General features: G+C 36.7%; 1 protein-coding gene across 1 annotated transcript in view; it reads right to left on the reverse strand.

The window, feature by feature from the left end:
* Positions 1-13,211, reverse strand: part of LOC107681293 (probable global transcription activator SNF2L2) — a 56,881-nt gene extending 43,670 nt beyond the window's left edge. Inside the window, exons 1-12 of the mRNA XM_016477566.1 lie at positions 13,128-13,211; positions 11,083-11,322; positions 10,769-10,898; positions 9,528-9,860; positions 9,216-9,311; positions 6,976-7,237; positions 4,438-4,564; positions 2,993-3,166; positions 1,854-2,027; positions 1,297-1,467; positions 1,052-1,102; positions 788-918 (exon numbers count right to left, since the gene is read on the reverse strand). Of these exons, the coding sequence (XP_016333052.1) occupies positions 788-918; positions 1,052-1,102; positions 1,297-1,467; positions 1,854-2,027; positions 2,993-3,166; positions 4,438-4,564; positions 6,976-7,237; positions 9,216-9,311; positions 9,528-9,860; positions 10,769-10,898; positions 11,083-11,307 (1,874 nt within the window). The 5' untranslated portion in view covers positions 11,308-11,322; positions 13,128-13,211. The remainder of the gene's footprint in view (positions 1-787; positions 919-1,051; positions 1,103-1,296; positions 1,468-1,853; positions 2,028-2,992; positions 3,167-4,437; positions 4,565-6,975; positions 7,238-9,215; positions 9,312-9,527; positions 9,861-10,768; positions 10,899-11,082; positions 11,323-13,127) is intronic.
* Between the last annotated feature and the right edge of the window lie 766 nt (positions 13,212-13,977).

Raw genomic sequence — 13,977 nt, forward strand, 5'->3', positions numbered from 1 at the left:
AGGAGAGTGAACTGCCTGTCAGAAATCATAGCATGTCAGCTGTCTTAACCGCGGACACATACCAGCTTCATCACTGTGTCTGTCACGCGACTCTGTTCCCCTTTCGGTCTTGAACTGATGGTAAAACTAATGACATTATTTACTGTCTTTACATTTATTTTGAAAGATGAAGCTCGCGATTATGGTAAGAGGCGTTACATTTCCGACGAGTGCTTGTGGTGTTCGGCCAATCACAATGCACTGGGTCAGTTGGCCAATCAGAGCAGACTGCGCTTGTCGGAAGGAGGGACTTTGTAGAAAACGAAGCGTTTGAGAGAGGCGGGGCATAGAGGACCTACAATAATGTACAGTATTTGAAAAATAATGTGTTTTTTGAACATTAAAGCATGTCAACATATTCTGTTACACCAAATACACAAAATAATGATCTTTAAAAAAGCATCATATGACCCCTTTAATACATTTACAACTAATGCTATTGCAGTGAACTACAGTGTTTATCTTGTTAGGTCAAATGTTTTGTACTTTGTAATGCAATATTTTTCTTAGCAGAAGCTTTAAGATGATACACATGCACAGTAATTTCAATTTGCATTATATTTCATTTAATGTTCCTTTCAGTGAGCAAAATTTCAGTGCATCCCTTTCATCATTTCCTTCACCACTCACTTCTGCGAACACATGGCTCAGAACAGCTTCACAGCTCAATACAAGTGACGGGTCATATTTTTATGGAAATGTTTTCAATTACCGAACACACAGAGGATGCAATGTAAGGACAGCTTACCCAGGATTCATCTCGAGCCAGGCCTCTAACTGACTGGACTTGGGGGCATCTGTCCCCTGCAGCACTTTCCCAGTCTCAGTCTGAATTACTTTGACTGGCAGCTCACTCATCTGGCTGTTCTCATCTATGAGCTGCACAAATAAGTAAACATAAAAGCATGTTTTCTGTGACAAGCTGTGTTAGATTAAGTTTGACAGAGTGAGTTAACTGGAGGGACATACATTCATGTCTACTCTGCTTTCATTTTCGTAGCGATTTATTTACCTCTCCATCAGGCCAGATGGCTCCCATTCCTTCAGCATCGCCAGCTTCCTTCTGAAGGTTAAACATGAAAGAAATAAACAAGCATAGAGTCTTTGATGATCGTAGAAATGTCCTAAAGCTACTGACTGGAGTCGAGATTTACAAAACCACGGTGGGATAAACTGTAAGGAACTGAACCAAATGAAACATGTCTAAAATAACAACATCAAACTTCATCATAAGTGATTTTACGGTTTCTTTGTGACCTTTTTCTTCTTTCTCTTCCTCTTCTTCTCCTTGGCAGCTTGAGCAGCCTTGTGTTCATAGACAAGCTCAGTCAGGTTGGCCACGTATTCATCTGTCTGTTGAAGGAGGTAGGCCAGACGCTTGTCCTTCTTCTGATCAATTAGCTTCCTGTAACCTTCTTCATCCTCAGCCTAGTGAAAAGAGATGGAGAGCCTGTGAGAACCTTTAAGGAAAGCCTCTTCCCTAAGACCCTTAAAAGGATTTTGGTTTTTGCCTCTCCTTATATATATATTTTCTATATATAATTTAAATAAATTTTAAACAATATACAGACATTATTTTTTATTAAAACACACATTTTTTTTTTTTTTTTTTTTAAATGATTTAATTTTAAGAATTAATTAATTAATTAATTTAAGAATTAATGATCAACAGAAGGAAAATCACCAATTGGGCCATTTATTCAAGAGCTAGACTGTATGATGTGCTGTATGTTCATTTTGGAATGAAGTCAGCAAGACGATGTAAAAAAGTATTATACAGTATATGATGCTGGAAACAGCATGATGCATCATACCATCAGTCTCCTCATCCTCTCTTTCTCGATTCTTTCCTTCTCCTTATTCTGCTCTCTCTCTGTGTTGGTGTGCCATGTTGCGATGGCTTTAGACAGCTTTTGGATTTTTCCAGAGATGGATCTGTGATATTCTTTGAAATCTTTTGCATGTTGCAGAATGCTGTTGAGATATTCCTACAACAAGAAGAGAAAAACACCGCATGAATCAAAGAGCAAAATCTGGAGTTTGGTGTTGGCAAGATGTTTTAATTTTTTTAAACAAAGTCGCTTATGCTTACCAAGGCTGTATTCATTTTATCAACAGTAATATTGTAAATATTGTTATAATTTAAAGTAACTGTGATGGCAAAGCCGAATTTTTGGCACCAGTACTCCTGTCTTCAGTGTTACATGATACTTCAGAAATTACTAAACTGGGGCTCAAGAAACATGTCTTATTATCAACGGTTCAACAGTTGATACATTTGTTTTTCAGAATGCTTTGCCGAAGAGAAAGTTCAAAAGAACAGCATTTTTTTTTTAAATAAAACATTTCTGTAACATTATTTTTTTTTTACATGACTGACCCCACTTTAGAGCACCAGTGTCCATGCTAATCAAGGTCTCTAATTATAATTTAGTTCATAATTTCCAAACTCTAAGAATAAGAATAAAACTGCTTGCTGCTTGAAGACTTTTGTGTGAATGCTGTCTTTGTGTGTTAAATTAAAAAAAACATTCTGTGCTTAGTTTTAACTGCACAAACTGTTACTGTCAGACTGAAATACTTAGAGACATGTTTAAAAAAAGCTTTAGCCACCTGTTTCTGACTCTAGGCACCCTCAGAAGGTCAGACAAAGTGTCAACTATTACACACTGCCAAGAGGAACATTTTTCACTTTTTCTGGTGTTTAGCTTTAACAGCACTATCATACGTCCTTGTTATTGCCACACCGTGACTGTGCAGGCCAAGGAAATTTGATTCCTCATGATATGACTCCTCTAAAAACATCATTATCAGTTAGTCAATATGTAAGCACATAAATTGTGTATATGAGCATTTTGCTGTGGGAGCTTGTCTGTTGTTTTTTGTTAGTATATTGAGTTTATTTAGTCCATTGAATTGATTACACTTGGTACAATGATCATTCATTGATCACCTGGTGTTTCTGGCGGCGCTTCCTCTCCTGCTCAATCTTTTGCTGCTTCTCTAGTTTCTCTGTCATGCGAGCTTCTCTAAGTGTCTGTTTCTTGCTGCGCTTGTAGGCTTTGGAGTTCAGGGCCGTCTCCAGAGTTGTGTCTCGGCACATGCAGGCTACAACATCGAGCCTCAACTAAGAAAGAAAAGAAATTAATCATTGTCATCTGTGGCAAAATGCATTAAGCTAATGAGCTTCATCAAATGATAATCATATTCTGATGCATTTCACACATTTTCTTCATAACTGTTGCTAATTACAGCAGAAAAAGGCTGTGAATTGTGAAGGGACTGTGTGCTACAAATACAACATGGGCGCCCTCTAATGGTGAAAAAAACTTTAATATTCATAGCACAACTTCAGACAACATCACCATCCACACAATGTGAATAGGACAAAGCTCAATGGAACTTGCAAATCAAAAATATGTAAATTTTGAACAGCTTGGCTTATTGTAAATTATTCGATTTATTGTAAAGAAACCAAACGTAAGTGTCTCCCAATTTATGAGTGATTTATGAGTAATAAATGACTGGAAATATGCATTTATGAAGATTGTATTAGTTATGTGCACCAGTATAAGTGAGAATTATTTGAGTACTTTATTCATATTATTTATGACATGGAACTTGCAAATCAAAAATATGTACATTTTGAACAGCTTGGCTTATTGTAAATTATTCGATTTATTGTAAAGAAACAGCAAACGTAAGTGTCTCCCAATTTATGAGTGATTTATGAGTAATAAATGACTGGAAATATGCATTTATGAAGATTGTATTAGTTATGTGCACCAGTATAAGTGAGAATTATTTGAGTACTTTATTCATATTATTTATGACATTTATTTGTAATTTATTCATGGATTAATTATATACAAGAGTATCAAGGGTTTTGAAATGCTTTTATACCATTTTCAAGGAAAGTTTAAATGAAATGTTATAATATCATGTAGTGTAACCATCAATAAAAAAGACATATGTATAAATAAAATAAAATAACATATTTATAGATGTGAGTATACACATCTGAATTGTTTTCAAAAAAGTTTTTAATTATATTTTTCAGGGTAAAACATATTTATTAACACATTTCATAAAATTGTATTTCAAAAATATCATTAAGAGTTGCATCACATGATATTAATACAGTATTAATAAGCAATGGATGAGTTTAAAGATTATGCTAAACTATTCTAAAAAGTTTTTTTAAGAATTATTTTTGTCTTCATTATGATATCAGGACAGAAATATAATTTTTTTATTAAATAACACTTTTACACAGAATGATAAAATATTAATATTTATCAGTTAAAAACATCCTCATCATAGAAGTTGTTGTATGAATTACTTTTTTGAATAAATTAATAAATATGACAAAAAATGAGTGTCATGTCAATAACCCACCTGCCGCTGGAAGTTGAGCAGTCTTAAGGCCTTCAGCTCCACAGTAGCTTTAGTCCGCAGATCAGGTGGCAGCGATCCTGGCAGATTCTCCAGCTCCTGAATTCTGTGAGCAATCCTGGCCTGAAGACTTTGAACAGAAATGAAAAGGACAGGTGTACTGAATCCTATCAGATTGTTTTTTTTTTAAGAATAACCTATAATAGTCATTAAGTTAAAATATGAGATCAGAAACTGTCAATCAAGCAAGATGTCTCTGAAGGTGAACTTCCTAGGCATTAATAATTTCTAGTTACCTTAGAGTTCTCCAGAAGTATAAATCACCTGCAAGATCTGAACCTTTCACTCCATAAAAAATAGATAGTACAGACGGAAAAAAGAAAAATAAAAAACGTGGTGACCTCAAGGTACATCAAACAATCAACACATTCCTGTTGCTTCAGACAGTGCAAGCCAGTGTAATCACCAAGTTCTAAGGAACTTTCAGAAACCTCAGAGGGTTCCTCACTCTCCTCTAACATTCATCACAGCTCACAAAGTCCCCCAAAACAACACCCATATTTCTGGTGATATTTTACAGACAGACGAGCAATGGAAGACAGGTGGTTTTGCTTGAATCCACACCCAAATTTTGTTGTGATTGGCAAACCGCTTAGGGCATGTTCCGGAAATGACACACCTATTACCATAACCGCGATCTGCTCAACTGCAAATATTAATGATGGTGTCAAATTTTCCATATCATTTTTCCATACCAATTATGAACGAACAAGAGGATTGTGCAGAACCTTTGCAGCACGGATTTTACAGGACATTTCAGAGTGTTTTTGATGTTGTTGTTTTTTACAGTATGCTCTCTAGCACAATTCAACCAGGCCTTGTCCTTTTTTTTTTTTGCATATTCCGTGGATGGGAATTATTCAAATGAGTGAAATTATTCAATAAATATCTGGAAATATCTGGAAAAAGCATTGTAGTCCAAATGAGCTGTAATTGTTTGCTTCAGCAACAAAACTAAAGGCAAAATGTTCCAGCAAAATAAATATAAAGCAGGGCCATTCCGTGTCAACTAAACCAGAGGTCCCTGGCTCAAATTTTTTATTTTGCTAATATTTTTTCTGAAGAAAGATAAACATGTATAGTGATGAAAGCCAAAATATTAAATGTCATGGATGAATATTTACGGAGTAATCTGCTTTTTTGTAGAGGGGTGTCAAATGGCAATTTTCACTTGAGATACAGAGCCAAATTACAGGGGGTTAAAAATGACTTCATTGGCAGCATCATTGTTACTTTTACACAGAGATTGGTAGGTCTATTAGCAAAATCTGTTGACTTTAGCAATTGCATTATTTAGCAATTGCATTACGTGACAATGGTGACCATTCAAAAATGGGGAAAGAGCACTTTTCAAGTTTTTTTCTCCAAAGTTTGCAGGCCTGTAACTCAAAAAATATTAAAGATATCTTAATGCCCTTTTAGATATTGGGTCTTAATAAACTTCTCTTTTGGCATCTTAGTAGTGCCTAGAAAATGAAGATTCTAAAAGAAAACGTCATTAAGGACTAGAATCTAAAATCATATTGCAATATCTTTAATACTTCTTGAGTTACAGACATGCAAACTTTGGAAAAAGAATATTTACTGCACTTAGACATGCATGTTCAATGCAGTTGTTTTGACAGAAGGAAACAAGATACATTTCTAGTTTGAATATTATTTGCTCATCAGACTTTCCTCTTTAAAAGAAAAGAAGTATCATATTTTTCAAAGTGAACCACATTTGGTTTTTGACCACTGAAAATGTGTACAATTTAACGTTTTACTCCTGGAGCCATATTAAAACTACAATATCTCTGGAACTGAATCATATAGAGCCTTAAAAATAAAGATGCCAAAAGGGAAGTTTGTTAAGACCCAATATCTAAAAGGGCATTGGGATATCTTTAATATTTTTGAGTTACAGGCCTGCAAACTTTGGAGAAAAAAACTTGAAAAGTGCTCTTTCCCCATTTTTGAATGGTCACCACTGGCACATAATGCAGCAAAGATTGGTAAAGTCAACAGATTTTACTACAGTAATAGATCTACCAATCTCTGTGTAAAAGTAACATGATGCTGTCATCTTTCTGAAGTCATTTTTATCCCCCTGTAGTTTGGCTCTGAATCTCAGGTGAAAATGGCCATTTTGATGGCCATATTCATCTACGACATTTAATATTTTGGCTTTCATCACTATGCTTATCTTTCTTCAGAAAAAATATTAGCAAATTCAAAAATTTGAGCCGGGGACCTCTGGTTGAGTTGACACAGAATGACCCAGCAATTCATTTAACTTGGTACACATCCACATTTGGAATAACGTATAAAGATAGTAACACTAAAGTCTTAGAGACATGCCCCTTTAATTGCAGTGACAAAGACAAAGACATTAGTGCATCTGAGGTAACATCATAAACTAAAAACTGAAAATCATGACCCCTTTGACCAGTGTAGATTGCTTAGTGTAGATTAAGTTGAATTTAATTGCTCATTACATACCGGTATTCCCTCTCTTGCAAGAGTTCAACAGGATCCAGACCCTGAGGCTTCTGAATCGGTGTGATGCGATTCTGTTTCTGCTGAAGCTGGATAATGAGGGAGGGCTGGCCTGGTCCTGGCGGTGGCTGAGGTTGGGAGGTGAGGGAGGTGCAGGGCACAGGTTGTGTGCCAGTGAGGGCCAACGGGGGAGCTGGAGAGGGTCTGCCGCTGGGAGCTGGGACCAACAGCTTCTGTGGAGCGCTTGGGGTCTCTGAGCCTTGACCTGACAATAAAGGAGATGCTCTTTGTGAACGTCTTGTGAGATTTATCAAAATGTCATGTCTGTCAAAGAAATGCTCCTGAATGCCAAAAGCATTAAGCTTCCAGTGATCCATTACGCTGTTGTCAGTACAATCAATATAATGTGCCATTATGAAACGGCATAAGTAATATCTTTTATATTTCAGAAGCCCACTGTCGTTAGGATGTTTGATCATACTCAAAGAGTTCATCAAAGCTGTTGCTGAACGTTTTAAGACAGTTCAAAGCACAGTGTGAACTGACGTCCACCTCTGAAACGAAAAATCTTTACAAGGACTCATATGACCCATTCCAAGCCAAATTTAATGCCTTTAAAGAAACTTGATAAAGGGCATGCAATCCCTAAATGAGAACATAAACACAAGAGATGATTCAAGAGCAAGTTCTGGATCTTTATTTCTGGCTGGGCACAATCAATCAGTTGCTGAACCTGCCATGAGGGCATGCAATAATCCATAGTCATTTCATATCGAGCAAAAATGCAGTGAAAATGTCAATTGACCTGAGGTGATGCATATTATCTTCCACAAGTACAGTCAATTAGCAGTGGATTACAATTAAACCAAGCTGACTCACCAATCAAGCTCACTTGAAAAGAAAAGATGAACAATGAACTTTAATTTGTGAGAACTTCAGTGACTTTCAATAAAGATCTAACAATCCATGAATTAATTTACTGTCATTTGAAAGCATGTTGGTGAGGTGATTTAACCTCTGTAAGGTCACCCGTTAGCAAGTTTTTAATCATTTTCAAAGTTGTATTTATATGGAGCATTTTCATGTACACAAGAATATACATAAATCTGAATTTGCTCCTATTTAAGCAGTATCTGGAGCGAATACAACATTACATCACATACAAACATAAAATAAATGAACAAATCGATATACAGATGGATAAAAAGCACTGTAAATGTCTCATTTTCAGAAAGGTTACTGGCCTACATTCACAATTCACTTTTGCCATTTTAATGGACATAAATTAGATGTTTTGATTCAATAACTACATGCAGCACAATAAAGCAAGACTGAGCAGATTAGCGCAGCAGTACTAGAATGTGCATGACTGTCTGAACGTTGTCCTGAATGTTACTTCTAAAGCTCAAAATAGGCTGATTACCATGTCTAGTATACAGTAATATGCTAATACCATGTAAACATCTTTTTTAGACTTAACCAGAATATGTACCCTGGAATTGGAAGACAGGCTGCACGAAAACCTCTATGACTGGAAGATTATTTTCTCTTATTTCTTATTTATTAGAATTCTTATTTCTGTCTTAAATAAAATATAAATATTAGATAAAAAATGCAAAACTGGACATCTGGTCTGAGACGCTGGACAGCACCTAACTGAAATATAAAGTTAAAGCACTAAAATTTAAATAACAAGAAATACTAAAAAGACAAAAACAAATAAAAACGAAAAAAGCACAACAAAATGACCAAAACTTTAACTAAAATTGAAATGTAAGCTGAAAATATACAAATAAAACCTAATTCAATATATGAAGTAATACTATGACAATGTACAAACTATTCTTAACTTTAGAATAGATAGTCACTTAAAGGGATAGTTCACCCAAAAATAAACATGTTGTCATCATTTACTCACCCTGATGTTGTTCCAAACCTGTATGAGTTTCTGTCATATGTTGAACACAAAAGAAGATATTTTGAAGAATGCTGGTAATCAAAGAGTTAATGGTCCCCATTGACTTCCATAGTATTGTTTTCCCTACTATGGAAGTCAATGGGGACCAACAACTGTTTGGTTCTTCAAAATTCTTCAAAATATCTTCTTTTGTGTTCAACATAAGAAAGAAACCTATACAGGTTTGGAACAACATGAGGGTGAGTAAAAGATGAAAAAAAAAAAAAACAGTGCCATCTGGTGGAATGCAGAGATATGCTTAAGAATAAATACATCCCACACTCACCTTCAGGCCACGGTTTTGGCCCAGAACCGGTATGAGTCTGCATGGCTGGAGAGGGACATGGGCCCGTTGCAGGCCCTCCATGAGGCACTGGCATACCTAGCAAAACAAAATAAAATTTACAAAATGCCAAAAAATAATTACAAAAAAGTGTAACTAACATGACGACCAAATTCGTACAGAATATCATCAGTTGCATTCAGGCTTTAAAAAACTGCAAAAATAAAAATACAAGAGAAAATTGCACAACTGTAATTTGGACCTAAGGGAATTGGACTCACTGACTAACACTAAAATGACCATACGCATATTCACCTGGAGGTCTATTGTAGGGGCCAGTGTTGATGGGCTGCTGTTGCATGGTGTGGAGGCTCCTCTTGCCCAACACAGCTAACTGTAGATTCTCAGGCAGAGGCTGACCACGACCCAGGATCTTGTATGCCAGGATCTGAGCCCTTAGTTGCTGTAGCTGGACTGGGCTGAAGGCAGACTGACCCCTGGCCTGCTGTCCCATCCCCTGTGGATCCATGGGCATCATGGGTGACTGACCCTGAGACATTTGCGGTGGGGTTGGCCCTCCTCCTGACATAGGGCTGGGCACATGTTCCGGCACCTGGCCCATTGGCGAGGGATGAGGGGACATGTAGCCTAAGAAGCAAAAAAGGAAAGATATATGAAGTTTATTGCCATCAAAGGTGTCATTTAAAAGTGTACTTTGTAATAACTGCCATACCAAAGTTGTTTGTTTTTCTTTTGATATTTTGTCTTTTTCTTTCTGCAGAATAAACCAGCTTTTTCTAGAAGACTGGTATGAATGGAGGCCTCATATAATGTGAGTGAAAAATGTAATGATATTTCCCAAAAGTACTGTGTACAAATCTTAATTTTCAAAAATTATGGTGTGGCCACATTTACTGCCGGTCTGTGAAATGTTGCGAAATCCATTTCGATGGGAATCTGCATGCTTGGAAGTTCTGTATGAGAGTGAAAATGTTCCCCACAAAGATTTTTTCTCGGAGTTAAGTTGGTCACACAAATTTACCACGTTGACTGAAAGAAAGCTGCTTGGTTTGAAAGAGACTTCTGTATAAGCTGTGCTTCATGCATCTCTACATTATTGACAATGGACCTTTTTTGCCCACTAAATTTCACTGACCGCACCTTTAGGCTACCATCAACAATTATAAATAAACATGTATACTACATTTTCGTTCAACAATCCATTACTGTTAATTGCAGAATATTTAATTGTGAACATTTAAAGATACATTTAGGACTGTAAAAAAGTACAGATCAGAGAAAAACTTGGTGTGAAGAAAGCAAAGTACAAAAGATCTTATGTATTACCATATGAGGATAATTAGTGTAACATAAAGGCAGCCCCAAAGATAAGTGCACAAAAAATAAATCAATAAATAAACACTGTGAGATAATTGCCTTAATTACCTCCTTCAGTGGCGGAAGAACAAGAGCCTCTTCTGGTGAACTACAATTATGGTTAAAATTATAACCTCGGAGTGCTTTGTTATTATATTGTGGAAAATATGTAATTGTACCTTGACTGTGTTGATCCATGGGGCTCTGTGGAGGACCCATGCCACTGTGCAGGGATCTCATTCCCACCCCCTTCATCTGGCCAAAGTGCATATCGTCTCCCATCCCCTTCTCATGCATTCCCTCCATAGGCTGAATAGAGGCAGGAGATTAGTCATACATCCTGCTGGCATACTGGCAACTTCAAACATACTGTTTAAAAAATGAACCTGCAACAAGTGCCTTTAAAATTATTTATAGCGTTTTTCTGTTTTTGAATATACTGGACAACTATTGATCTATTTTAATAAAACCATTGCCAAAAGCCATCCTCTACCTTATGCATTAGGTGCATGTCCTGTGAATAGTCTCCTGCCCCTTGGCCCTGCATAGCATGCGGGACACTTGGGGGCCCTGGGCTGGGGCCCATCATACTGTGTACAGAGCCAGGAGAGGGGCTGGGTCCAGAGCTGGGCCCTAGGATGGGCCCCGGAGACAGGCCAGCACCTGGTGAGGGACCAGCATGGGACATTCCAACTGGTGGCTCGTTGGGGGTGGACATCTATTGGCTGAGAATCTGTGGGAAGAAAGGGAAAAAAAGTTTGAACCTACTGTAAATGACAGATTCTCACTTTTGTCCAAATTCTAAAGATTGTTTGACTCCCAAATGACAGCATTTTTCAAAATAGTAAAAAAATAAAATAATTAAATATATATTAAGTGAGACGTTTTATGAAAAAGATGGTTCAAAGCCAAAATAACATTGCTATTAAACTTAATATTAATAAATTATATCAGAATGTGGCAAGTTGCTACATTGTTTATCAAAGCTAGTTAGGCTCATGAATTCAATTGAATTCTGACTATTAATATATAAAACTATGCACATCTGTTGCCTTTTATCATAAAAAAGCAATAAGCCAAGAGAGGCCGCGCATTTCAGTCTCGTGGCTTATTGCATCATAATATATAAATAACCTGAAACCAAGTTCTGTCATAATAAGAAAATATATGCAGTTGTATGATGATTTTTCAGGATCCACATTTTTAAGTAATGCATTTCAACTTATTTTTTCCTGGCCGGGAAAACAGCATTTTACATTTTCCTGAATTTTCCATGACTGTGGAAACCCTGATACTTATTATATGAGGTAGTACCAAGAGTAAAAAAGCAATTCAATTAATTTATTCATTTTTAATAAATAAGTTGCATTTATATTCTAATATTGCTTTATTATTATTATTATTATTAATAATAATAATAATAATGAACACACAATTAAAAGAAACAAATTATTAAACAAGTTATATTCTTTTTCTAAAATTGCTTTACTGATATATTGCTTTATTATTACGGTTGGTATTGCTGTTATTAAGAAGAAGAAGGGGGAAAGTATAAATACGGTCTCCCGCTCATATATGGGGAAACATACAAACAAAGAGGCCAGAAATAGAGAATAAACTCTTCCAGCGTCATTTGCATAACAATGACCCGCGCTGATCTGACACGCCCCCCAGAGCAGCGCTTCTCACAGGACGCCAATAATGACGGAAAGGGGTTTTAAAAATAAATGTATATATAAATAATTACAAAATAAACAGGCACAGGGTGAGATAATAGTACTCTTTTATCATGTAACAACACGTTAACATTTAATTACACACTCTACTGAAAATTACAGTAATTAATCGCGTATCTGTATCTATGAACGATTTAAGTTCATTCACGCAAAACGGAACAAACGGAATAACTTGGAACAAACAATCAATCCGTTGCTGACTGCACAAATGCGCTCATGCAGGCCTGTTTACTGTCCAAAGCAGAACGAGGAAAACTTTTAAAACAACTGATAATTAGGAGTGGCCAACGTCACCCGTAATGTTATAAGAAAAAAAGAAGAAGCTTATAAAAACTGTACAAAAAAAAAGAATAAATTCATTAATAAATGCACATCTAGCGCGGCGCAGGGCTGTAATTTGGAGCGCTGCTCTGATAGGATCATGGCTTCCTCGACCTGCTGTCATGACTGTCTCCCCTCACGCCATTGCAGTTTCCGGAGATCTCAAACTTTCTGGGACCTTCCCACAACAGCGCGCTACCAATGCACGTTTATTAACAGCTCTTCATCTTCCTGGCTTTACAAACTGTTTTGCATTATTCGAGGAGCAGTTTATTCACCTGCTTTTATGTTGTCAAACTTAAAAGCAAGCAAGCAGTAAAAGCCCCGTCTAATATAAGTGAGCAGCAGCTCGCTAACCGTCTGTACAGTTATGTTAGCATGCTAGCCCGCTACATTTCATCAGCAAATGCCAAAAATGCTGCCCATTGACATATATACATTAGTATAAATGTCCAAGCAAAGAGTATTTAAACTCAATTACCTTCTGCGAGGTAAACAACACAATAAAATGTCTAGCACATTATTTCAGCTTCAAAAAATATGACTGCCATATGTTGGTCCCCTCCCCCTCTGTTTCGCGTTTTTTTAGTGTTTTGTCATTTCTGATTCGTTCAGAGCGCAGGAAATACAGTCGTCTCTCTGATGTGATTGGCTGAGCAACACATCGATCATCCCGTGGAATATTTAGGGGCGGGGCCTTTCAAGTGCACTTTCATTTCGCACTCGCAGCAGCGGGCGCCGTCTGGGGCGTTAGGAGACGCACGCTTCAAAATGATCGCGTTTTCACAAGGTCACAGGACTGAATGTGTCGTATTCACGCCTGCATCAGTCCCTATGTATCTAAGGCGTTTTTTTTCTGAAACTACACTACGGAAGAACTGACAGGTTATATGCGTTGCATATGCATTAGTTGCATAACAATGTTGTTGTTTGCTGAACAATGCATTTTATTTGCTGTGAAAAACACGTGTGATGAATGAAAATGTATCATCCTTAAATTAGTGTTAACAATAATTAACTAATTGTTGGATCGAAAATATACCTTTAAATAATAACTCCTCTGCTTCTGATTGGTTCGTACACTTGGAGGGCTGTACCTGATTGGTCCCCATCTCTGAAGCCCACCCCCACACCTAATCGTAACAATTTTCAACAACAAAAGCTTCTTAATTAGAATAGCCTATATAGTGAATCCGAACTACAATTTCAATATAACCATAATTTTGCATATCACATCTGATCTGTTGGGTAACAAGAATGTTTAACAAAATTTTAAACGGTTCTCTTAGGACAAAGGTAACTATTGTTCATGAATGTCATCTTATGAGGCA

The sequence above is a fragment of the Sinocyclocheilus anshuiensis genome, unplaced genomic scaffold (genome assembly GCF_001515605.1).
Source record: "Sinocyclocheilus anshuiensis isolate Anshui unplaced genomic scaffold, SAMN03320099.WGS_v1.1 scaffold697, whole genome shotgun sequence".
NCBI classification, from domain to species: domain Eukaryota; kingdom Metazoa; phylum Chordata; class Actinopteri; order Cypriniformes; family Cyprinidae; genus Sinocyclocheilus; species Sinocyclocheilus anshuiensis.